Source organism: Dermacentor andersoni, unplaced genomic scaffold (assembly GCF_023375885.2).
Source record: "Dermacentor andersoni unplaced genomic scaffold, qqDerAnde1_hic_scaffold ctg00000044.1, whole genome shotgun sequence".
NCBI classification, from domain to species: domain Eukaryota; kingdom Metazoa; phylum Arthropoda; class Arachnida; order Ixodida; family Ixodidae; genus Dermacentor; species Dermacentor andersoni.
In genome coordinates, this window is record NW_027314758.1 from 571,836 (window position 1) to 596,530 (window position 24,695).

The 24,695-nt window shown below is 44.3% G+C and overlaps 1 protein-coding gene and 3 long non-coding RNA genes across 4 annotated transcripts in view; all 4 read right to left on the reverse strand.

The window, feature by feature from the left end:
• The window catches only part of LOC140214441 (uncharacterized), a 111,141-nt gene that overhangs the window by 7,392 nt on the left and 79,054 nt on the right, over positions 1–24,695 (reverse strand). Inside the window, 37 exon segments of the mRNA XM_072285797.1 lie at positions 2,062–2,166; positions 2,757–2,861; positions 4,216–4,323; positions 5,167–5,277; positions 5,832–5,939; positions 6,891–6,986; positions 7,944–8,120; positions 8,469–8,573; positions 8,710–8,811; positions 8,915–9,010; positions 9,099–9,182; positions 9,297–9,386; positions 9,461–9,550; positions 9,633–9,722; positions 9,779–9,871; positions 9,930–10,013; positions 10,084–10,176; positions 10,257–10,349; positions 10,490–10,570; positions 10,729–10,842; positions 10,914–11,027; positions 11,323–11,436; positions 11,519–11,632; positions 12,322–12,435; positions 13,306–13,419; positions 13,481–13,594; positions 13,660–13,773; positions 13,840–13,953; positions 14,023–14,136; positions 15,997–16,110; positions 18,972–19,085; positions 21,050–21,163; positions 21,233–21,340; positions 22,530–22,641; positions 22,765–23,046; positions 23,048–23,070; positions 23,743–23,850. Of these exon segments, the coding sequence (XP_072141898.1) occupies positions 2,062–2,166; positions 2,757–2,861; positions 4,216–4,323; positions 5,167–5,277; positions 5,832–5,939; positions 6,891–6,986; positions 7,944–8,120; positions 8,469–8,573; positions 8,710–8,811; positions 8,915–9,010; positions 9,099–9,182; positions 9,297–9,386; positions 9,461–9,550; positions 9,633–9,722; positions 9,779–9,871; positions 9,930–10,013; positions 10,084–10,176; positions 10,257–10,349; positions 10,490–10,570; positions 10,729–10,842; positions 10,914–11,027; positions 11,323–11,436; positions 11,519–11,632; positions 12,322–12,435; positions 13,306–13,419; positions 13,481–13,594; positions 13,660–13,773; positions 13,840–13,953; positions 14,023–14,136; positions 15,997–16,110; positions 18,972–19,085; positions 21,050–21,163; positions 21,233–21,340; positions 22,530–22,641; positions 22,765–23,046; positions 23,048–23,070; positions 23,743–23,850 (4,026 nt within the window).
• Positions 14,226–15,030, reverse strand: LOC140214436 (uncharacterized). The gene is made up of 4 exons (XR_011891370.1): positions 14,922–15,030; positions 14,739–14,852; positions 14,381–14,494; positions 14,226–14,315 (listed from the first exon to the last, which is right to left on the reverse strand). It is a non-coding gene; the product is annotated as an uncharacterized lncRNA (long non-coding RNA).
• On the reverse strand, positions 15,111–15,833 carry LOC140214435 (uncharacterized). Its single transcript, XR_011891369.1, has 4 exons — positions 15,646–15,833; positions 15,463–15,576; positions 15,284–15,397; positions 15,111–15,218 (listed from the first exon to the last, which is right to left on the reverse strand). It is a non-coding gene; the product is annotated as an uncharacterized lncRNA (long non-coding RNA).
• Positions 20,036–20,513, reverse strand: LOC140214437 (uncharacterized). The gene is made up of 3 exons (XR_011891371.1): positions 20,438–20,513; positions 20,249–20,362; positions 20,036–20,146 (listed from the first exon to the last, which is right to left on the reverse strand). It is a non-coding gene; the product is annotated as an uncharacterized lncRNA (long non-coding RNA).

A 24,695-nucleotide genomic window follows, 5' to 3' on the forward strand; every position in this document is an offset into this window, starting at 1 on the left:
GAACCTACAGTTTACACCTATGGTGGAGTAACTTAATGTCTCGAATTTCACTTCATTTAGGGGATTCTTATACACTGTAATAGAGTTCACTTATTCTAGCTGAACACAAGTAGAAGAAACAATGTCGCAGTACTGGAGAACGCCCGGAAGTGTATATAGCTATAGGGCAAGCGGTTGCTCCCTCCCAAGAAGATCAGCCGGAAATGTGTTGTCTTTAGAGTGTATAAAATCCTGACATTGTTTTGACTGCCATAACTATCAGATCTTTCGTGGATACCTAGTGAAGTGCACAGCAACACATTTAACTCTTGCTTTTTGAATACACGAATCGAAAAACTTTTAATGGAAGCACGTGGTCCTCATGGCTAATACATTTATTCTACTCGAACAAGAGCGGACGTTCAAAGGAAGCCCGAGACTGGAGAGAACGTTTCGACATGAAAAATAAAAGGCTCTTTACTGAAGAGCCGAGTGCTTAGCTGGCGTACATTCTCCTACATGAAATGAAACGGAGAGAAAGAAAAGCCTTAAATGAAGTAGAGCAGGGCAGAAAAAGAAAGAAAGGTGCAGTTCTTGTGATCTTATTGACAGTGGCAGAGCAGGTGCTCTAGTCGATGAAAGCAGATAATCTCGTAAATCTTGATGGTTAATGCAAAGTATGTATATATAAAATTCATGATGAGGTGAAATGCTTGATTCACAGTTTAAAAAGCAAACTTATTGAGTCAGGACATGAAAACAAGAAGTTCAGGGGATTGCGCTGTTAGTGTTCAGAAGGTCCCCTGTCAAAGCATCAGCACACAGCCTGCGGCTTCTATGTGCACCGAACTTTTAATCACGTCAAGTCTCCGCCTTCTTCTGGAACCTTTGCGTTATGAACTTTTTTTTTCGTTCCCAAGAACATGTTTCTCTGAAACTTCTAAAAAAGCAGATTGACAAAATTGAGCTACGACCATGATCCAACGACGTCTGCGGATATTTTCAAGTATTTCTGGACAACTTGTAGACCTAAAACACATTTGACGAACAGCTCTCCCAGCTACTCGCATCTTAAACTCACAGACTTCGCACTGCTAACTGCGGCCGTCGTTGGTGGCTGCCCCGATGCACGGATTGCCTTTCTTCAGTATACGATTTCCGGATCGTGATTTTATTTATTGCGAAGCTTTCTTGTCAGAAACCTCTGGGACTTTCTTTGTAAAATTATGCTATATATATAGATGGAAACACTTTCTCTTCAACAAACAATATTAATTTCGAAAACAATCTATGCATCGCTCTATATTCCGGCACTGAATAGTAGAAATGGTCAAAGCGGCAGCCTTTGCTCACCTGCCGCCTCGGAAAACGTGCCCTCAATCCAATACTCTCAGAAAAAACGCAACGCAAAACCGTTAGTTAAATAAGGTTAGCAACGCACGGCATATATTTTACTATGTTCTTATAACGCGCCGTTGGCAACTGTGCGGTAAGTTAACAAGATCGGAAAGCTTATTGTAGAAAGACTCACTTCCTTAAAACTCGTGCCGTGTAATAAGTGGTTGTACAGTTTGCAACTTTTCGTAACGCTAACACTGAGTCACGCGTGAGTACGCCATCGTGAAATGACGTCACAGCAAAAACAAACGCAGCAAGGTCCCAACATCACGTCACGATGCAAGTGCGATGCATCACTTTTCATAACCATCAGCTCAAGGGCACCTGTAGAAACAGTGAGCACATAACTGTTGTGCACACATGATACGTATTGGTCGAGCTAGCTGTCTGAAAGTAACTGCTCAAAACAACAGCACAGGGCTATTAACTGAGCCGGAACAATTAAATGGTAACATTGCCATCCTACCAAATAACGGATCGGATTTTGTGCCACATAGATGCGTCTACTATTCACACATCCACGTCAAATGAAGGTGTTTCGCACTACCTAGTAGTCAATATAATGTTTGGAACGGATAGAAAGAGCTAGCGTATCAAATAGTTACATTACCTGTACTAACATCTCTAATAGCGAACACCGGCAAGCTCAGCGCGCACGTATGCTGTGTGATTCGAACACTTTACCGGGAAAATCGTCAGGCTTAGCGTCCTTGGGCCTGGTACCAAAGGTGTAGGCCGGCGTGACTGCAAGCACGGTGTCTGCTTTCTCTGGACAGTAGGCACCCGGTGCTGAGGTCATGCGTACAGAAGCACATTAAGTTCCTTTTTGTTCTCTTCGCAGTGCTAGTTTACTTTTCTGCGCGTTGTGAATTGCATTGCGTCAATACAAAAGCCGGAGTAAGAAGTTCACTTAAAGCTAAGGATAAGTACGTTATGGAAAGTCCCTAGGAGGTCACCTTTTCACTCAGATGAAACCAATGGTAAGTTCTCTAGTTATTTCGCACGCAATGCCATTGGCCCAACGTAAGATATCGAGAAGATACACAGAACTTAAAGTTTAGTGAGTAAGTAGCTCGCTCATAAACGCGCAAGGTTCCAGCAGTCCATCCCACAGTTCTCCACTGTTCTGTCAATTGGTTCTACTAAGTATATAACAAGAGCATTTGTTTTTCATATAAAACAATTATTCTAAGCAAGATAAGCGAAACAAATACTCTGATAGCGTAAATATTCATTTTCATGCTATTCGCCCGTTTCTTGGCACATTCAGGCGTTTGCCATCAGCATGCAACTGCAATTGGGCGCGCCACCATCACCAAAAAAAGTATACAGCGAGAATCAAGCGTCTAGTACTGCTACAAAGAAAGCGTTTATATTACCAGGCACATCGTCAGGCCTAAGGTCCTTATGCTTGATACCAAAGGTGTAAGATGGTGTCGTGGCTAGAACCGTGTCAGATTTCTCAGGACAGTAGGTGCCAGGAGCTGAGATAAAGAGAGAAAAGAAAGGGTAGGAAAAACGAAAGACCCTTCGTCAAGTTTCTTTGCCACGTGGGTTCAGATACCGTGCTATCGTGAGCGAAGCGGGCACCAACGGACCAGTTTTTTTCCGGAATACGCGCTTTAATTCTGCAGTGAAATCTCGACGATACTGCCTCGTCAATTTGTTTCGCGCTTTCGTTAACGCAATACCAAACGCACAGGTGCCACACCCTAGAGAAGATTCAGCGAGTCTTTGCAATGTGTCACGTGCTTTGCGATGACGCGAATGCTTCATGGGGTAGCACAGCTTGATACGAAGTGTGCTTAGTTGGTGTTGCTGAACGTTGGGGAAACGCCACAGTGACTAGACAGAAGGCTACAGATGAGACGAGCAAATGTAACGTTCCGCGCTCTTAGCGTTCGCTGTCCTGCCGCCATTTTCGGAAACACTAGGGGTGGCATGAAAAATTGTTTCTCATCATCTATGAGCGCGTTAACTTCGAGATTGGGTCGTCCTTTATATTAGATCACGCGAACGTTTCGTGCTACAAATATCTGCTAAATTACGACTATTGGTTCGCGTAATCATCAAGGTCTCGCTGCACAAAAATTTTACATTTGTTCTGTGTGATGGTGCACGCTTAGCTAACGATAAGCTGAACCCAGCATAGCATCATGCAAAGTGAAAGCATAGTCAGCAGATTCCCAAAACCAGAAGTGATGTAAAAAGAGTGCAAGTTACACAACATTTCATGTGATATGAAATCAGAGCACCCACAAATAAGTAGAAGACCATACCTCGGTTGTTAGTGCGGTTGCCAAGTATAACCTTTAGAAAATGCCAAGAAAAGGGTTGTTAATCTCATAACCAACGTTGCGAAATAGAAAGGTTGCGAAGGTTTCTTCATAATTGCGCATTTTGACTTTTGTTTTTCATTTTTGAGAGGAGTATGCATGCAAGGCTAACTAAAACGAGTTGCCTCAGTTGCTACGCCGTAAGTACTCTTATACAAGTGAAATTGCGTAATAAGGATGCCACCATGTCTTTACTGGTACATAAATTTTAATCCCGAAAACAGCAACATCATATAACGTGCTAAAATCTCCTAACATTTTTTTTTCTCTTTTCTGTACTGATTAGGATAGCAACGCTCATTATGCGAAGTATTTCGGGCATCCAAAGCATGAGTCATCATACATTGTCTCAGTGCGACTGTCTTGCCACCCTCAGCCGTACAATGACTCACTGGGATGAAGATAGGAGCTTGACATTGGAGTGGATAGAAGCTTCGCAACTTTTCTATTCTGAGGAGGTTAAATAATGGGAGTGAAGCCAGTAGGAAGGCTTTTAACCTACCGGGAAAATTATCCCTTTTAGGATCCTTGTGTTTGACTCCGAAGGTGTAACTAGGCTCCAGTGATCTGACACACTGATCAGCTCTTTCGGGGTCGTAGGCACCCGGTGCTGTCAAAACACAAGGCCAGGTTGGTGTTAACAATTGAGCGATGGGTTTACATCTTCTCTCTTTAGAGGAACTCATCAAGTAGCTGTAATAGCTCACGGCTTAGTTATATTTAAACGTATACCCGCCCCTTTTTCAATAGTCACGGAACATAAACAACAACATTGCGGTTATTCAAGAACCGTACACAGTGCCTTTGTGTGCCTGTGAAATGTTCCTCCCGTGGAACTATGCAAATTTGCACAGTTCATCAGCAACTTATGTTGAATGCTACCAAAGTTTTCCGAAATGCTGTCAGCTAATATTCTGCCCATAAGTCTGGAATGTCACGCTTCAAAAACGCTTCGAAAGAACGCATTTTGTCAAGTACCATATCGAAGAGATCAGTAACTGTGCGCCCATTGCTGGTCACATTGCTGTTTATTTTCCATTAAAGAGAAGGCGAAAGCCACCGTACATATAATCCGACCTTCATTTTCGCATGCATTCACAGACGGAAACAAAATGTATGAAATAAATATATCCTACTTCAACACTCAGTGTCTATATCGTGTAGCCAGCCATTTGCGCAGCGGAGACTTCATCACGGTGCTAACGTACAGACGGACGCTCGCAATCGGTGAGGAAAATGGGTGCAATAGCGGGTCTCGTTTCGTTGCAAAGTAGACAGCCTTACGACGGAGAAGAATAAGAGAAGCTGGTCAGTCGGTGCACTGCGAAGGTGTTCAGGCGTGCTACCCGGTGCAAAAGTGGCGCAGAGCAGGGTGAACCAAGTGCAGCAGTGTAGATCCAGTGCAGATGCTTGTAAAGGACCCTCTGGGTAGCCGTTTTGCAAGTGTACAAACCAGGACTTGTGGTTCTGCAATGACAACAGTCGTCCTTGTGTCCGAAGGTGTAAGCTGGCGACATAGGTCTCACCAGAGGATCGGCTTTGTCTGGGCTATAGTCCCAAGGAGCTGCGCCCAACCCAGGAGCGAAAAAAGTAAGACACGACATCGACACATCCCATTCAACGAAAAAAAAAAAAAAACACGTGAACCGCTTCAGTTGTGGCTTTGTTTTATTGTTTGCAAGAAAATCACACATTTTTCGAGATTGCGAACAGAAAAATGCATTACTGTAACATTTTTGAACGATTTGTACAAACAAATGGTATATGTGCGTGTAAAACTGGGACATGTGGGGAAAACTGTGTATATAACATTCCACGTATGCCACACATTACATATAACTTAATATTCAGACATCAATCACGAATTTTCATTTTAAAGAGGTACTGCAGTCTATCGCTCCCTTAATTAGGTGTATATCGACACCTTATTCAGTTTACGCTGACGTAATGAACACGAAATTCTGACTGGTAGGTCATAAACACTGTTGCATAAAGAGCTGAGGGCTCAAGTTATGATAAAAAAGACAGAGGAATTGACAGAATGCTTTTAGCGCGTTCTACGGCCTGTAAATAGCAGCACTCAAAACAACTACGAGCACAATTATCGGATACACTGACCAGGCGTTTGTTCTTTCTTCGGACACTTGAGCTTTCTTCGTATCGTAAAACTCGGCATGCGAGGGAAGCGTAGCTGTTCACCGATGCTCGGGTTATAGTAACCCGGTCCTGTCGACGGCAAAACAGAACAAAAAAAATAATTGTAAGGCGCGAATGTTGCAGCATGCTGACACCCGTACACGCGGACAAACAGCTTCAGGACCGTTCATTTTGTGCAGCACTTTCGCTGGTGTATTTTGTATTATTTGGGTTTATCTACGCATGCGTCATCTTTACTAGTAAGTAACCGGACGAATAAATGAACATTACAGAGAAATGCTAAGTTGCACCAAATTTATGTATTGCACATTACACTTCTAGAGTTGCAAAGAGGGGCCATCAGTGACGAAAAAAGAAATGAAGCAGAAGTCAGTAACGCCAATTTCTTCGACCTGCTTCCAGTGACGTCATAAATATTGGCAGCGTCTGCGAGAAGCTAGATTATAGTTGATCTTCTTTTTAAATACACAGCATTCCCAGCCCTACGTGATATCGCTTGTTGAGTTGTTTTTGCCAAAAAGTAACTCAAATATGAAAAAAAAATTATCAGGAATTCAATTGACGTAACACTGACGTCATCTCTGCCAGCGCATAGTTGCGTAACTACAGATGGGTAGTTTGGCCTCATAAGCAATGCTTTTCTACTGAAGACAACCAGCGAAAACATCAAACGTGTATCGAACCTCTTTATGCTAGCAGTCTGCGCAGAAGAGTACTCTTTTTTTTTTAGTGTCACATTAAGAAGCAATAGCTCGCGACGAAGAAGCAGCCTGATCCCACAGTCAAATGTAGTAGCAACATGTAGAATAAATAAATGTTAGCACGAGCAAGTGTACAATCATCTTCATTATACAAAGAGTGTACCGGAACTCCTCACATTTGACACCGCACTCCTATATAGCTTCCGTAAGGACGCGCGGTACAGAAACAGGGTAATGGCGATTAGTTGGAATCCTGCAAACCGATTACAATTTACGAGACGTGCACGTAGGCCCCTCCGACGCCCGCAGGTAACTGTACCAGGTGTTTCGTTCCGTAGTATCGCTGCGAAACCTTTCCTGAAGAGGAGGCTTGCAGCTGAGCGGAACATCACTCGGCTGTTGTCTTCTGCTTCAGCTGCGAATAAGGCAACAATTTAGACGACGTCTGGTCAACTGCACAACAGAAAGTGTCGCAACGAACGCTAGACAGCAGTGATACATTGTAAATGACCGCTTGATACCTCCGACGTTCAGCGTGCAATAGTGCTGGCATAGGTCAACACACGTCTTTTAGCTGTATTTACCATAACTTGGTTTGAAATGGGTTGTTTTCAGAAAAATCGGCGCTTTTAAATTCCCGTGTTCTTGTGCGTTACTTAGTGTGTGCGCGCACGTATGTTTTAAGAAGAATGCGATGAACAACAGGCAACGTTTGGCCATGTGGATGGACACCAAATAAAACAAAATATGCACTTTGTCTATTCAAGAAACCAAAAGGATTAGCTCTGCAATGCCGAAACACAGTTCCACATCGAGAAAAATAAGAACGACCCGCTCCCCTGTATTTATTCTATGGAGAGTACATTTGCACAAGAAAAAAAAAGAGCAATTAAATGTCAGTTGGGCTCTAACTTAATTATACAGTAATTATTTAGTATTTGCTTTTCTAGCTATCCAGATCTGAAAACTCTCTCAAGCGTATCGAAAATGGTACTGTATAGTGTGCGTTAAGACTGTGCGTTCCTAAATCAGAATTTTGAGGTATCAAGTCAACGTAGCCTGCATGATATGTCGAGTATTACAGGCTTAATGATTCTTGATCGTTGAAATAATCAACTGCGGCTCAACAAGGAAAGCCACAGGCCCACTGTAGGAGGCCACCCTTTCCTTGTTGGCCCACAGTTAATCACTGAAAGTGTCCATCTAGCTGCGAGTCCTTTGTCTTGTCTGTTAGTTGAAGCTCTTGCCAAGCTTAGAAGGTTTTCAGCCGCCATTTAGCAACGAACTCAGGCCCGGTAGGTTGTGCAAATGGATATGTACAAGGTGACTTGACAAACGAAGAAACATTGACAGACGCAACGGGGCTACTAACCAGAAGAAACAGCTGTTTCCTGTGTCCAGGACTGATAAAGCTTTGCGAATAAAGACCCTGTCCCGGGTGGTTTCCAGAAGTCAAGTCCCTCTGGAAATCTCGGTGCCATTTTGATGCTTCCTTGAGCATGCCTCCATTCCCGGAAACTCTCCGGGGACACTTGAATTCTGGACGAGTCTGTGGTGCGAAGTCGGGTAATGTAAAAGTATAACGCAGATTGGCATGTATTCTTTATGGCAATAAATATAGGATGCGAAAGTAAACAACAAATGCAAGGATAAATTTCTGAAGAGTTATTAAAGTAATATGCTGTTCACTTTCTTCTGAGAAGGTAAACGCAACAGTATGTCGTCTATACTGTCAATCATTGCACCGCTAAGTACATAGTGAAATTCACGAAGTTTATTGGCAAAGTCATGTAGTTCTCAAGAACCTAATTCAAGTTTCTAATGAACTGTATGCAAATCGCAGTGCAATTTATTTTTTCGCATAACCGGGTGAAAGGCAACGTTGAAACGCACTGACCAGTAGGAGTTCGTACAAACGTTCTGTCCCGGGCTGACACACTGTCCATCGTTTCGTCGTCTTCGAACATACCACTTTCGTCGCTCGTTGTAAACGCAGCAGGTTCTAAATTGAATTTGCGAAAAAAAGCGCAAGTTAGACTCATGGCGGAGAGAGCACATCATGGCGTACGTTTAAGAAATGCGAACGCCTTAACAAATCGGAGTTATAAAAAGGAATGATATTTTTTCACCGCCATTACCGAGACTCTTCCCCAAGTATTCACCCGAGTACCGCTCCTTGCGAAAACTCGAAGAGGGAGATGCAGTTATATGAGTCTCGGACTTCGACACGTTGTCCTTTTCTGCAGGCGAAACCACGTGATGAGTGTTGAAGCACTCTCGTCATAAGTGTATAATTACTGACAAGTTTCTGCCGCCTATGCCTGAGGCATGCACTGCACCTACCATCGATGTCGTCGATTCCGCTTTGTGCGATTCGAAGGGACCTACTCCGCCCTAATCGTCGCTCCGAAGGCCTAGCTCTTTTATCTGGCTCTTGTGCTGAGAAAAAAGAAATCGCGTAAATGATTTTCAGCGGTCGTTGCGAAAGGCAGCGAGAGTTTAATATTCGAGCTTCTACACTGCGTACCCTCGATGTCGTCTTTCCTTGCTCGTGCTACAAGCAATGAATGACTTCGTCTAGTCAGTTCGTCGGTGGACCTGGCTCGCTTATCTATATATGTGCAACAAAAAAGAACAGTACATAAGTACTGGCAAAATAGGAAACATGGTGTTTTCAGAGGAAAGAATTGCGCACTCGGTGTTCAATACGCTGCGTATGGCATACCTGGTGCCTCGTCCACCTCTTTTCGGATGACTCGGAGCGACCGACTCCTTCGAGGCATAGCTCCCGCTTGACTAGCAGCGCCGACCCGTTCTTAAAAGTAACACAGTGACAGTTACAACGTGGAGATAATTAAGCGGCAATACCACTTTGACAAGTTCCCATACCTCGCTCTTCGTCTACTTTTCTTTCCACTACACGAGTTGTAGTTTTCTGCGTTGCGGGCGCCTGAGCCACTTTAGACGTCCGAGACATTTCTTCGGAAGAAAGATTGCAGAAAACATGTCAAGTCGAAACGCACGGAACGTAACGTTGAAAACGCGACGGTGCATCGTATACCTTCAGTGCCGTCCAGCTTTTTCCGTAGAGATCGAAGGAAGCCACTCTTCTTCGTCCCGACTCTCGAAGGCGCTGCCTCTCTTTCGGTCGCTGCGTAGTGTTTCGGCACTATTGAAACGGGCAATGTCGGCAAGCGCTTCGCTAACCTTTTGAGTCAATTTTTTTCTTCATAGCGCCTTCTGGTTCGCTCCGGTCAGTCGTCATTTCAGAAACGACGATTTTCACCTGCGGTGGCTCTCCTGGACAAATGCGATCGTATGATTTGTGATTTGTTCGAGGGAAACGGACGACCCCTACCTTCGACTCCAGCTGCTTGTTTGCGAATGACCCTAAACGAACGGTGCTCCTTTACTGTTTCCTGCGAGCTTTTAGCGAGGGTTTCTGTGATAAAAAATTGAAATCAGCGTTTACAGAACGTTTATTCGTAGTTCTACAATCCAGAAGCACGTACCATCAATGCCAAATTCAGATTCTCGAGTCAATCGAGACGATCTGCTTCGTGTCATAGTTTTCGGGGATACTGACGTCTCCTCTTTTGTTTTTTCTATTCGTAAAAAGTGTTATTAGGCACATAGCACTGCGAAATCACACCGCAAAGTATTTATATTGTTCCAAAGTTCATACCTTTTCCATTTTTGGCGCCAGTGTCCCTTTGGCGAGTTCCACTCAGTGAGCGACTTCGTTTGATCGTCTGCTCCGAACCTTTAAAATCGCGCTCTGTTGAACAGAAATGCGCGTTCTTTTTACTCACTGCGTCGAGCGAAGATTTCAAGTTTTTTTAACTTTGTCTACGCTGTAGCTCATGTTTGTTCACGCGAAAAGACAATATTTCTTAATATAATAAAAATGGCACGTACCAGCAGCAGTTCCATCTGTCGTCTTCGCGATTCGGAATGAACTGCTTCTCATGCTCGCTTTTTCATGAAGCGATGCCACTGCTTTAGATATAAACAAAATAAAAGCTTTAGTGGTCGGCAGCGCTTCACCTAACTGTACTTTATTAGCCACCTAACAAAATTTTTGGAACCATCATGATCAGCTAATTTTCAACAAAATCACTGCACTCCTCAAGAATCCTAAATTTTTTCTGTCTCACCACGTTTGTCTTCGAGATCGTGAGACTTTGATCTTCTCGGGCTTCTTGATTTACTTCTTGGTGGCAATCCGAATAGAGCAGGATTGCCTTTGTCCGGATCGTATGTACCCGGTGCTAAAATAACAAAAAACAACAACATAAGAATGAGTTCTAAAGGGTGCTGAGATTTCTCGCACAGTTCTAACCTGGAAACGTTACGTTGTCTGGTAGCCGTTCCTTGAGTCTCGAACGAATGGTGAAGCGTGGTGACTTTGGATAAACTAGTTCCTTCGCTTTATCCGGGTCGTACTCTCCTGGTGCTACCAAATGATAAGAACAGGTGTTACACCTCTTAAAAGAAAATGTTACTCGCACTTATATGCATTTCTATTCAGCAACGCAGAGCGGTAGGAACTGTCTGTCACCCTGTGTGACATGTTTTGCTAACCAAACGCAGGACGACCAAGAAGACACGTGGTACGGGACAATCGTTATATGTAACGCTTGATATCTTTCTACGAGACTTCAGTTTTTGTACTCCAGTAACGTTATGTTTCGCGTCTTGTAAGCTGTTAATAAATGACAGGGTCATACGTGACTTGGTTTTTAGCCTACCTGGAAAGTAGTGCCTTTCCGGTGAACCTTCAGGCAGCCGTTTGCCGAAACTGAATTGTGGCGTAGAACTATAGACAATCCTAGCTGACCGAGAGGCATGGTAACTGCATGGCGCTAGATGGAAGCAGTGGTTGTTGCGTGTCGTCAGTGCAACAAGCATCTGAGACAAAACAGTGCCAGTATGGAGCCCACCAACCTGGGAAACCGTAGCTGTATGGCTTAGAAGGTCTTAGCCTGAAGCCGAATGTGAATTTTGGGGACCTCGCCTTCACGAAGCTTACGCCTCTGCCAGGGCTGTAGTCCGACGGCGCTAAACAGCAGGACAAAGATAAGTAAGAGTTCTCACCTTCATTCTGAGGTGCACACTTCAATAGCATAAAGATGCCCCAATAAGTATACCCGAATTCTCGCGTTCCATATAGCCACACGCTGCATAATGACATTTTGCTAGTTGGACTTTGTAAAATCGTTAGGAACAGCTTTTTCTGTCTTACGGTGCGCATTGAAAAAAATCTATTTTTCCGTAATTTTTTTTTCGCTGCTTAACATGATAAATTTGTTGCTATTATGAACTTGACTTTACGTGCACGTTGTGATGAGCTTTATTTCTATGTGTCATATGCAGATGAATAGGCCACCATGCTTATCATGTCGCACTGCATGGAACAGCCAACGCTACGCAGTCTGAATTTTTTTCAGTATATATCCACGGAGGAACCTCCATTGCGACGACGTTCTACAAAATTATGTGGCACGTACAGGATGCCACAGTAGTTGCTTTTAGTTGTTGAGGATGAAATGTTGACGTAGCGCTATTCCAGAGCAGTTACGTTGAGCCTTGAGATCAGTGGCGTTCATCTGAAATTTTTGCTACGGACAATTTAGCGCTATGTTGTCTATATGTGACGCTCTGCAAAACCTTAATACGCACATTTTACAACACTGCAAGAAGAAAACTTAGATTACGTAATAAACAATAGATACTAAAGCTGAACGAACCAGGAAAGTCGATGTTGTCCGGGGGCTTGTCCTTCAATTTCATTCCTAGGCTAAATTTAGGAGACCCAGGATAAAGCGTGCCTTCGCTTCTTGAAATGTTGTAGTCTCCAGGGGCTGTTCAAGGGTGAAGCGACGATTGACATGAGTCGCGGTTCGTGCCCGCAGCAAGAGGTGTCAGAACCCTACCTGGGAAGCTAATACAATCTGACGCTGGCTGAGTAAGCTTAACACCTATCGTATACCGGGACGTAGAGCCATACACAACCTTGTCCCCTTTGGAAATGTCGCAGTCGCAAGGAGCTACCATAAGGAAGACGCTGATTTGACAGTGCTTTCCTGAAGGGCTTAAGAACGTTTTTGTGATCTCGATACGCTCACGCAGCTTTTCCAGTCTCAGAGAAACCATTTTCTCACAGTTCAGCAAGGTTTACGAGTAGCCTACCCCCTAGCTCGTAATTAGAGCACCGCTGCAAGAACAAAAAAAAAACTTGGTTTATACAAATACTGTTTAAAACAGTCGTTGTGCATAGCACCAACTTTGTCAATGGTTCAAATAACGAGAGCAAAATATTTCCGAGACAAAACGCGTGCTTCTTCAAGAAAGACGCGACACTGCACGAGGGAAATTTTTCGACGAGGAAATCCTTCTAACCAATCTTTCCATGTTTTCCTGGAGTGCTCGAAAGGAATGTACATTAATTTTGGTCCACAACTTACATTGCTCCACAAATTCATTTCCTGATGACAGCAATCGAGTGGGCGGTAAATGATCATATCGTGACATTTGTTTCCAAAACATATTGTGGCTTACTCGTATATGGCGGTTGGAAAACTGGCACCTGTGAAAGAGTCGACTCTATCTACGTCATATGCTTCCTTCCTTTTTTTTTCAAAAGGCAGGGTGCTTTCTAAGGCACGTGTGCTATAGTATATAGCACATTAAGCTATTCGTGAACGCCATATAATTGTTTGTCGCTTACTAACCAGGAAATTCCAATGAATCTGGAGGCATTTCTTTCAATCTGATGCCGAAGATGTGTTCAGGGGAATGGCTTCGCACCATCCGGTCAGCCTTTTCAACGCAGTACTCGGCAGGACCTGGGGACACAGCAGCAGACTTCAACACTGCACTTCAGACTAGCTTATTACGCCTACTGACCAGGATAATCAAAGGAGTCCGGCCTTCTTTCTTTCAATTTCACACCGATGCTGTGCTCAGGAGAGTGGCTGCGCACAATTCCGTCCGCTCGGTCGACGTTGTATTTTGCAGGACCTAACAAGGTAGCGTCAAATTCAGTGAGAATTCTAGTTCAAGAAAACCTAATAAATTTAACTGACCAGGATAATCCAAAGAGTCGGGTCTTCTTTCTTTTAACTTGGCACCGATTTTATACTCTGGAGAGTGGCTTCGTACAACTCTATCGGCTCTTTCTATGTTGTACTCTCCAGGACCTAAATACACAACAGAGTCAGTGAATGTCCTGCTTCACTATAGCCAAGTTTGTAAAATGAACTGACCAGGGTAGTACAATGAATCCGGTCTCATCTCCTTTAACTTGACACCAATTTTATACTCTGGAGAGTGACTGCGTGCCACTTGATCAGCTCTTTCTATGTTGTACTCTCCAGGACCTAAAGACAGAGCAATAGAGTCAGTGAATGCCCTGCTTCACTACAGTCAAGTTTGTAAGATGGACTGACCAGGATAATCCAATGAATCCAGTCTCCTTTCCTTTAACTTGGTCCCGATTTTATACTCTGGAGAGTGGCTGCGTGCAACTCTGTCGGGTCTTTCAATGTTGTACTCTCCAGGACCTAAAGGCACAACAACAGAGACAGTGAATGTCCTGCTTCCCTATAGCCTTGCTATATGGACTGACCAGGGTAATCCAATGAATCCGGTGTCCTTTCCTTTAACTTGGCGCCGATTTTATATTCTCGAGAGTGGCTTCGTGCAACTCTATCGGCTCTTTCTATGTTGTACTCTCCAGGACCTAAAGGCACAACAACAGAGACATTGAATGCCCTGCTTCACTATAGCCTTGTAAGATGAACTGACCAGGATAATCCAATGAATCCAGTCTCCTTTCCTTTAACTTGGTCCCGATTTTATACTCTGGAGAGTGGCTGCGTGCAACTCTATCGGCTCTTTCAATGTTGTACTCTCCAGGACCTAAAGGCACAACAACAGAGACAGTGAATGTCCTGCTTCACTATAGCCTTGCTATATGGACTGACCAGGGTATTCCAATGAATCCGGTGTCCTCTCCTTTAACTTGGCGCCGATTTTATATTCTGGAGAGTGGCTTCGTGCAACTCTGTCGGCTCTTTCTATGTTGTACTCTCCACGACCTAAAGGCACAACAACAGAGACATTGAATGCCCTGCTTCACTATAGCCTTGTAAGATGAACTGACCAGGGTAATCCAATGAATCCAGTCTCCTCTCTTTTAACTTGGCACCGATTTTATACTCTGGAGAGTGGCTTCGTGCAACTCTATCGGCTCTTTCTATGTTGTACTCTCCAGGACCTAAATACACAACAACAGAGTCAGTGAATGTCTTGCTTCACTATAGCCAAGTTTGTAAAATGAACTGACCAGGGTAGTCCAATGAATCCGGTCTCATCTCCTTTAACTTGACACCAATTTTATACTCTGGAGGGTGACTGCGTGCCACTCGATCAGCTCTTTCTATGTTGTACTCTCCAGGACCTAAAGACAGAGCAATAGAGTCAGTGAATGCCGTGCTTCACTATAGTCAAGTTTGTAAGATGGACTGACCAGGATAATGCAATGAATCCAGTCTCGTCTCCTTTAACTTGGTCCCGATTTTATACTCTGGAGAGTGGCTGCGTGCAACTCTATCGGCTCTTTCTATGTTGTACTCTCCAGGACCTAAATGCACAACAACAGAGACAGTGAATGCCCTGCTTCACTATAGCCCTGTGATATGGACTGACCAGGGTAATCCAATGAATCCGGTGTCCTCTCCTTTAACTTGGCGCCGATTTTATACTCTGGTGAGTGGCTGCGTGCAACTCTATCGGCTCTTTCTATGTTGTACTCTCCAGGACCTAAATGCACAACAACAGAGACAGTGAATGCCCTGCTTCACTATAGCCCTGTGATATGGACTGACCAGGGTAATCCAATGAATCCGGTGTCCTCTCCTTTAACTTGGCGCCGATTTTATACTCTGGAGAGTGGCTGCGTGCAACTCTATCGGCTCTTTCTATGTTGTACTCTCCAGGACCTAAATACACAGCAACAGAGTCAGTGAATGTCCTGCTTCACTATAGCCAAGTTTGTAAGATGAACTGACCAGGGTAATCCAATGAATCCGGCTTTCTTTCGCCTAACCTGACGCCGAATGTGTGCTCAGGAAAATGAGTGCCGACAACTGGGTCTGCCTTTTCGATGTTGTATGCTCCAGGACCTGAGGAAACAGCAATACATTCGGCGAGAGTCGTGTTTCCCTACAGGCAAGTGATACCAACTGACCAGGGTAATCAAAATGTTCTGGCCTTTCTCATAATTTAATGCCAATCTGGTGCACAGGAAAGCGAGTACGCAAGACCTAGTCCGCTTTTTCGACGTTGTGCACTCCTGGACCTATAGAGAGAGCAACATATTCTTTTAATTAGCTCTTTCATTAGGTTCTAGTTCGACTAACCAGGATAATCGAATGAGTCTGGTTCCCTTTCTTTTAATCTGATGCCAATCCTGTGCTCAAGAGAGTGACTGTAGACAACATAATCTGCTTTTTCAGCGTTGTATGCTCCTAAACCTGAAGAGGAAACAGAAAAGTCGTTGAACGTACTCCGTCACATTAACCAAATGAACTCTACTAAGCAGGATAAACGAATGAATCCGCCTTTTTTTCTCTTAACTTGGTGCTGATGCTGTATTGCGAAGGTCTTTCACGGGTCCCAAGATTGGCCTTCCTGACCTGCTAATGCCCGGGACCTAAAATTAACAATCATCAGCTTCTTTTAACACCAGCAGAAATGCTTACGCGCCACTAACCTAGGAATTCCAATGAATCCTGCGGTTTATCCTACAGTTGAATGCCTAGGTGATCCTACACTGATCTAATCTGTACCACTTCATCCGCCTTATCCACATCATATTGACCTGGTCTTATGGCTATGATTTCGGTGTCAGCGTCGATAAATAAAGTAATAATGCAAAGAAACACACGCATGGCCAAACTTTACATGAGAGCACGAGCTGCCACTACCAATTAGCAGGAAAGTCTATCAATTTTGGTACCCTGTGCTCATACGTGATGTCTTTCAATTGCTGCGGCGAGTGCCTTGTAAAGCTCTCCGCCTTTTACACACCGCATTTTCCCGGACTTGAATGCGTCACTCGAATGCCGTGCCATTAGAAAGTAGTAAAACAAAATCCACCATACGTGTACAGTAGAGTCTGTCTTACGCAAAAAACTTACGGCGTAGACATGGCTAGTCCAGCAGGTCTGGTAGTTTATTGTTCAGCTTGATCCCTATTTAGTATCTTGATTCCTATTTTGTAAAGCGGTGTCCTATACGTCTTCTTACGCAGCCCACTGAGCCCCGATTGTAGTATCCTGCACCTGCGAAAGTTACTCCTAGTCTTTGCGCCAACGTAAAGAAAAAAAAATAACTTATAGGAACCGTGCAGGAAATTCAAAACAGCCAATGCGACAGACCAGGATAGTTTTCCTATTTCGGCCGTTTGTCTTTTAGCTTGAAAGCAGTGCGGTACTGTGGAGAGCGGCTTCTTGCAACATGGTCTGCCTTCTCTACATTGTATTTCGCGGGACCTAAGAAAGTCGTCGAGTGTCGACACCAGTCGGTAAAGGTAGGGCATGAAGGGCTGCAAGAAGTAAGCTATTAACCCGTCAACTACCCAGCCCGAGCTGAACTCGGCCAAGTTGTTTTTGCCGACATCGCTAAGGAAGAACAGTAATGGCTCAGGCTCCTTCTTCTCTCGTCTGAGACCAGCCACTCTCGGCGTGCGTGTGCGCTAGAGTTTCGGCATTTGAGCGCGTTCGTCGAAGTCTTCGGTTCCTTTCGTTATCATCTGCTCGGGTAACTGCGCTCGAACATAGCACATGGGCTTTACGGATGAACCTTACACATACTCCTCTTTTTCAGAGCATATGTCTTTCATTAATAATTTGGGTGCATATAAGAGATAAATCGAACATGTAACATATATCTTAAGAAACTGAATATAATATGCAAGAATTTGTAGGAATAGAAGAAATTGGTCAGTGTTGTGCAAGCTTTTGCGAGAAATCTTAAGAGTTAAATGGAAGGCTTATTTTGACGAACAAGTGTTCCCTTATATTTTATAGTGTAGTTTTATTTGAATTTGAGTAAACAGAGTGGGCCAGCGAGCGCCTTCTAGTAAAAGGATCTCTCCTAAGTTGGATATTCTACCTGATTATAACGTTATCTTATCATAAATGTAACGCAGAGGAGTAATGCAGCGGCAGTATAAAATGCTGTCCTGACGTTTATAATGGAATATGACAGACCAGATACTCGACTGATTCCGGTGCTCTGTCCTTCAGTTTGACTTCAATGAGACGCTGAGGTGAGGAGGTTCTTGTGGCACGATCAGCTTTATCAACATTGAATTCTCCTGGGCCTATCCATATCGGCTTGCATTTAGCATAGCATGACAGTTACGACTCAGCACATCGATAAGCGAAAGTGAAGGAATATGGTTTTATCATTGAAGGAAAAGGGTCTTATGCAAATGCAACTAACCGGGGAAATCGTGTGATTCCGGTGACCTGTCCGTTAGCTTGATTCCGATTCGGGGCTGGGGGGATCGACTTCTTGTGACGTCATTTGCTGTATCCACGTTGTATTCCCCTGGGCCTAAACATGTCGACTTGTATTTAGGATGGTATGACAGTAACGACTGAGTACACCGCGGCATGTGAAAGTGAAGAAATAGGGGTTTTATCGTCGAAGGAAAATGGTTCTTATGCAAATGCAACTAACCAGGGAAATGGTGCGATTCCGGTGACCTGTCCTTTAGCTTGATTCCGATTCGGTGCTGGGGGGATCGGCTTCTTGTGACATCATTTGCTCTAGCCACGTTGTATTCACCGGGACCTAAGAACGTCGGTATTTATTATAAAAACAAGAGCCTAATAACTTCAATTTCATAGAGAATTCTTTTAGTATGGGCAAAAACAAGAAATGTACCAACACACCAGGATACTGCACAGATTCTGGTGGCCTATCCTTTAGCTTGAGGCCCATGTGGGGCTCTGGCGGTCGATTTCTCGTAACGGGGTCTGCTCTGCCCACGTTGTATTCTCCCGGACCTATGTTTTTGATTTTGTTTGCATTATTCATCTGTGATCAGGTTTCAATAGAGGCCGACAGCGAAATTAGCGCAAATTTCATGATTTTAATCGGGACCAACCAGGATAATGCAGATATTCCGGTGACTTTTCTTTCAGCTTCGCGCCAATTCTGTGTTGCGGAGAACGAGTTCTTGTCGCGTGGTCTGCTCTTTCCACATCGTACTTCCCTGGGCCTAGAGACAAAATCCCACTTTAGCCGGGGTCAGCAGCAACAAGAGACTATACATGAAACAATAATAAACAGAGCAAGTTCTAAATAATTAAACGCGACCAACCCGGATATCCCAGAGACTCTGGTGGCTTGAGTTTAAGCTTGACTCCAATCTTGTGTTGTGGTGAGCGACTTCTAGTCATGTGGTCCGCTTTGTCCACAAAGTATTGCCCTGGCCCTGAAAACGCAGTCGCGAGTGCATTTTTAGCGCTACTGTGCGGTGATGAAAAGTAATATGAATCGAGCAAACATTGGTGCTCTAAATAGAACTAAGTAACTTAGGCACTGACCCGGATAATCAAGAGATTCCAGGGGCCTGTCTTTAAGCTTCACGCCTATGTGGTGTTGCGGTGAGCGACTTCTCGTCACGTGATCTGCTCTCTCGACATTGTATTCACCAGGTCCTGGGAGCGTGATTTCAATTTAGCGATGATGAACATGGGTATTCCATAGCAAGAAAAGTACTTTAATTCTCGCAATTCATTAAAAGCAACTGACCTGGATAGTCTAGAGACTCTGGTGGCTTGTCTATTATTTTGACGCCGATTCTGTACTGTGGTGACCGACTTCTTGTCACATGGTCCGCTCTGTCCACATTGTATTCCCCTGGACCTAAGGATGTCGCCGTACTTCAGTAATAAGTGGCAAGAAGGTAGTCAATTAAAAGTACGAAATAATGGATGGATGCAAAGTAATCGAAAGTGACCGACCGGGGAAGTCAAGCGACTCGGGTGACCTTTCTTTTAACTTGCAGGCAATCTGGTGTTGCGGGGAGCGGCTTCTCGTCACGTGGTCTGCTTTGTCGGCATCGTATTCACCAGGCCCTAAGGATAGCATTTCGCCTTTTTCTAACAATGATCCTAAAGAATACCGTGCACGTTTCTTTACAGAATTTGGTAATCGTCACTGACCAGGATACTGCAGAGACTCTGGAGACTTGTCTCTTATCTTGATTCCAAAGCGCTGTTGCGGTGAACGGCTTCTAGTCACGTGGTCTGCTCTGTCAGCATTGTATTCGCCCGGACCTAAAGCGATTGTTTACTTATTGTCAATAACGAACGTGAATGGCAACACAAATGTAAAAACAACGCACATTCGTTCAAACAGGTATTAAATGTAACTGACCCGGGTATTTCAGAGACTCCGGAGGCTTGTCTTTTAACTTGGCTCCAATGCGGTGTTGTGGCGACCGACTCCTTGTCACGTGATCCGCTTTGTCAACATCGTATTCACCGGGGCCTGAGGGCGTTATTCAATTCAGAGACGTAATGAACATTAGTAGACCAAAAAATAACGTTTTGGTGGTGCACAGCGTCTCTCAACCACGGTGTTTCGACTGACCCGGGTAGTGCAGAGATTCCGGCGGCCTGTCTGCTATTTTGACAGCGATTCTGTGCTGCGGAGAGCGGCTTCTGGTCACCTGGTCAGCCCTTTCTGAGTGGTACTCGCTTGGCCCTACAAGAGGGACGTCAGAACTTGCACGACATAAGACACATGAATAACGTGAACTGGTGTCGATTGTATACTAACCGGGGTAGTCAAAGTGTTCGGGCGCCTTTTCTTTTAACTTTGACCCTATGTGGTACTCTGGCGACCTAGTGCGCACCAACCGGTCCGCTTTGTTCGGATTGTACTCTCCTGGACCTGAAAATGGCATATGTGCTTGCATACAACGCTTCTGTGGAGATAACTTGCATGTGGTACGTTTGAATGCTATGGGAAGATTGAATGATTCATTGTATTTTCACTTTGGCATGTCAGCGGCACGAAGATAATGCGGTCTAGTTATATCGCTTTAAACTTCGTACTATGTGGCTCAATATTTCTTATTTGGTTGATAAGCACACAAGAAACGGCAACGTAAAGTGGTTGTACATTGCGTTTTTAAATTCCAATCCAGCTATATCATCATTGAACGAAGTATGACGTGCGTTTCATGTGCATAACAAAAATCGGCAGTTACCCTTATATCAGTGGGCTTCGTCACGCTTGTTCGTCAGCAAATGTAATACTCGGCAGAACTGGTTGGAATTCGGTGCGACGCTGTTTGAAAATTAGCCTTATTCCCCTACTTGATTCGCTAGCAAAACATGCGCTTTCACACGACCAAGACAAATCAAACACCCTGAGGTGATGACGCACCTGGGAACTTCAGTGAATCCGGAGGCTTGTCTTTGATCTTAAGCCCGAAGCTGTACTGCGGGGCCCGATAAGCCGCCATAATCTTTCCTTTGCTTAAGTCGTAGTCCGTTGGGCCTGCGAGCGTTCGCGTTGTGCACACAGCCAAAAGGGCAAAAATAAAATTGTCAAAACCAATCCACAAACCGGGAAAGTCGATTGACTCCGCAGCCTCGCGTTCAAGCCTCTCGGCCAGGCTGAACTGTGGGGCTCGTGAGAAGACTGTCGAGTCTGCCTTGGAGGCGTCGTAGTCTCCTGGAGCTGAACATGTACGCTTTGCGTCACTGAAAATGGCCGTTGCGAGTGCGGGGACGAAGAATGCGCATTGAACGAACCCGGAAACTCAGCGCTGTCTGGTGGCCTTTCCATCAGTCTGTGCGCCATCGTGCGCTCTTGCGATCTGGCGTACACAGCACCATCAGCTCGGGTTATGTCGTAAGCCCCAGGTGCTGCGTGGTCGGCACGTGTGGAAGATAAGACCCGAGTCCTTGACAAAGCTTCAATAACCGTTTAGGTGTCACACCCCATGAAACTGCTAAAGGGTTGTTTTTATTTTCGTGTGTGAAGCATAATTAATATGACAGTTATTGCAAAAATTACTAGAAGGAACACTGGCACTATTGTCTTTCTGTGCTGCAAGTATGCCGGTTCAACCATCATTTAATGATGGGTAGTAAATGGATATAAACTTTCTCGTTCTGGCATCAAACGGCTTTTTGTATTTAAATATTGGTCACTCGCGATAAATTATTGCGGTATAAATGCAGCAATTAGCACTAAGTTTGCATGTAAGCAGGAACGTACTGCATTCAAGCGTTTAGAGAAATATTATAGCTTCTTTACGAGGGCAAAGCGTAATGGACACTGCCTCAAGAACTTTGAAAGTCGCCATCACGAAGACTCGACAAAGCCATGTACTAATGATCATTCCAGTGGTGTACCTGAACGTCCGTAGCACCAGTTTCCTCTAGTGATATTAAGGAAACTTCAAGTTTCATGGCCACCTTACAGTCCCGAAAGTGTGCTCATGGTTCGGCCAAATTTCTAACTCAATTGGGCAATTATCTCCTCTTTCATGCCTTTCGCGGGAGGCAGGGCTCGTTATCACAGAATGTGCACAGCCACTTCGTTTTTTTTTCTATGTCATTTCTCGTTTTTCTGGCTTACTGCAAATCGATTCTCCTTAGCTATATTTCAATTTTAGTTGTGCCAATAAGGCTGCCATTCTTCTTTTCTGGAGCATAAAGCCTATGTGCAACGTCAAGGAAAGCAGCGAACTAAACGAAAGAAGTCTTTTATCTGCGTTTCAGATACGTTATTTAGCTCACTTCGTGCAAGTGCTTCCGCGCGGATCAACGAATTTCAAAATTACCAAGGTGCAGGAGTGCGCAGTGCGTAGTACCAAAGGTGCCGAAGTCAATCGGTGACAAAATTTCTCACGCACCAGGGAAGTCTTCTGTTTTCGATTCCTTCAAGCGCCTGCCGAAGGAATACTCCGGTGGTCTGGTGCGAGAGCTGTCGTACACTTTTCTACTTTCGTACGATCCAGGACCTGGCAGGAGAAATTCACCAGGACGAGTTTTCCAAGGCATGTAAAAAGTGCGTCATCATGAGCATGCTTTAGTTCCGTCCCAACATTCTCAAGAAATACCTAGCTTGAGATTTTTGTACAGGTGCGCAAATTCAAGTCCTTCTTGCTTTAGCTCCTTCAGATTACAGGTAAAGGCAAACTCTGGTGACTTCACAAAGGTGATACTCTCTGCCTTTGCTGTTTCGTAATCTCCAGGAGCTAAAAAATTGGAACTTTACATAAACTTTTCACTGTCGCTCATTTTAAGTCATGTAGCAAGCGTCCTCAGACGCGCACTAACGGGGTATTGAAAAATTTCTGGATCACGAAGCATCCCCCTTCGCCGTATCGGGTAGCTCAGCGATTTCGGATACACGGCACGGTTGGCTTTCTTCTGGTCTGTATTCACAAGGAGCTGGAATACAGCAACACAGGCCCGCCATGCTTCCTCACTCGTTAGAAAAGTGTCCTTAACATTTTCAATTTGTTATGCCATTTTTTACTGGTATATCAATCAATCGGTCAATCCGCCAGTCAAACAAAAATAATTATTTTCAGCACGTTTGTTCTCGAATGCACACGTCAACTGCGGCTGAAAGCAGCCCATAAGAGGTGCCTCACAGCGCATATACACGAAGCAGTAGAATAAAAAAAAATTTACGTCCATCATTCTTATTGTGAGTCTTGTACCTGCGTGGGAGGCTTCGGAAGCTAGAGACTTGAGGGGTATAAGCTACCCTAGTTCATTATTATGCATTGATCTTAAACCTCGGAAAATTCTTGCTCATTAGCTGCTTGCGTGTTCCGCTCCCTATGGCCTTAGTTTGCGCTCTTTAGCAAAATGATTCTCAAGGCACCTCTTGCGCTATCCAAAAAAAGTTTCTGGCTCCTTGCTTGACGTTTTCTTTTTGTTTACTATGAATTTCGATGTGTGCTTAGTGGAAACAGGCCAGCACAGCTGCTTGTAAACCATGTAAAGTTTCTCAGTATGAAGGCTAGCCCAAACGTTCCCAATCATCAGAGCTTCGACCAACTAAATTACTTCTTTTTTTTCATTTCATGTGTATTTCTTAATGCAAGCACTGACCTGGCAGTTCTTCGGGACTAGGCCCGCGGAGCCGTCGGCGCATCGAGAAGCTCGGCGATTTCGGGTAGACCACCGAGTCTCCCTTGTCGATGTCGTAAACACCTGGAGCTGCAATCGTGTAGCCACCGATTGCGACGCTGTTTTAAGACGCTAAATTTCAGAAGTGCACCTGACTGCATCATCGTGCGTGAAACCATCATTCTTGTGCCCTGCTGGGTTACGTATATAGCCCTGTTTGAGCAAAGAGAAGGTCCAACCAGTTGTACGCCTGTCTGCCTCTCTTCTGGCAAATCAAGTTCGTGATATGTTCCTAGAGCAAATGCCATAGCAAATTATCTACCTTGCAGCTAAATTGTACAGTGCATCTATCTATCGTCTTTCGACGCACTGTATTTTTTCCTGGTGCACTGCCGCATCAACCGTCGTTTCAGCTATATCTCGGCGGTTCGGTTGTTACCTATTGTGGTAGCTTAAATATTTTATTTTATGAACTGTCTTCGAAACCTGTATGTCAGTATAATTGAAGGAGATAAAACTATTTCAACAAACTTTAAGTTCTGTGGCATTACGTCAGCGCGATAACTTCATTACACTGCGCGAGGCTTAGCTGAGTAACCTTAAGTTAAATGATTATGAGCAGCCGCAACTTCACTGTGAGCGAACACGTGTTATCATTAAATTAGAGCATTAATAAACTGAGTTCCTCGTGCACTCGCATATTATAGTTTTTTTTTTTTCACATTATAATGTATTGGAGTTGATGCTGCATAATCAAGATTGTACTTACGATTGTTGCTTTGAAAACACGCAGTTATTCCTGAAGGGGGCAAGATGTGAAATATGTTTAAAAGATGAAGCACGTGTGAACTTTACATACCACAGTTATGTGAACATAGCTGCGAGTAGTTCGCTTCAGTGACTTCTTTCTCAAACAAATGCAGTCAACAACAATG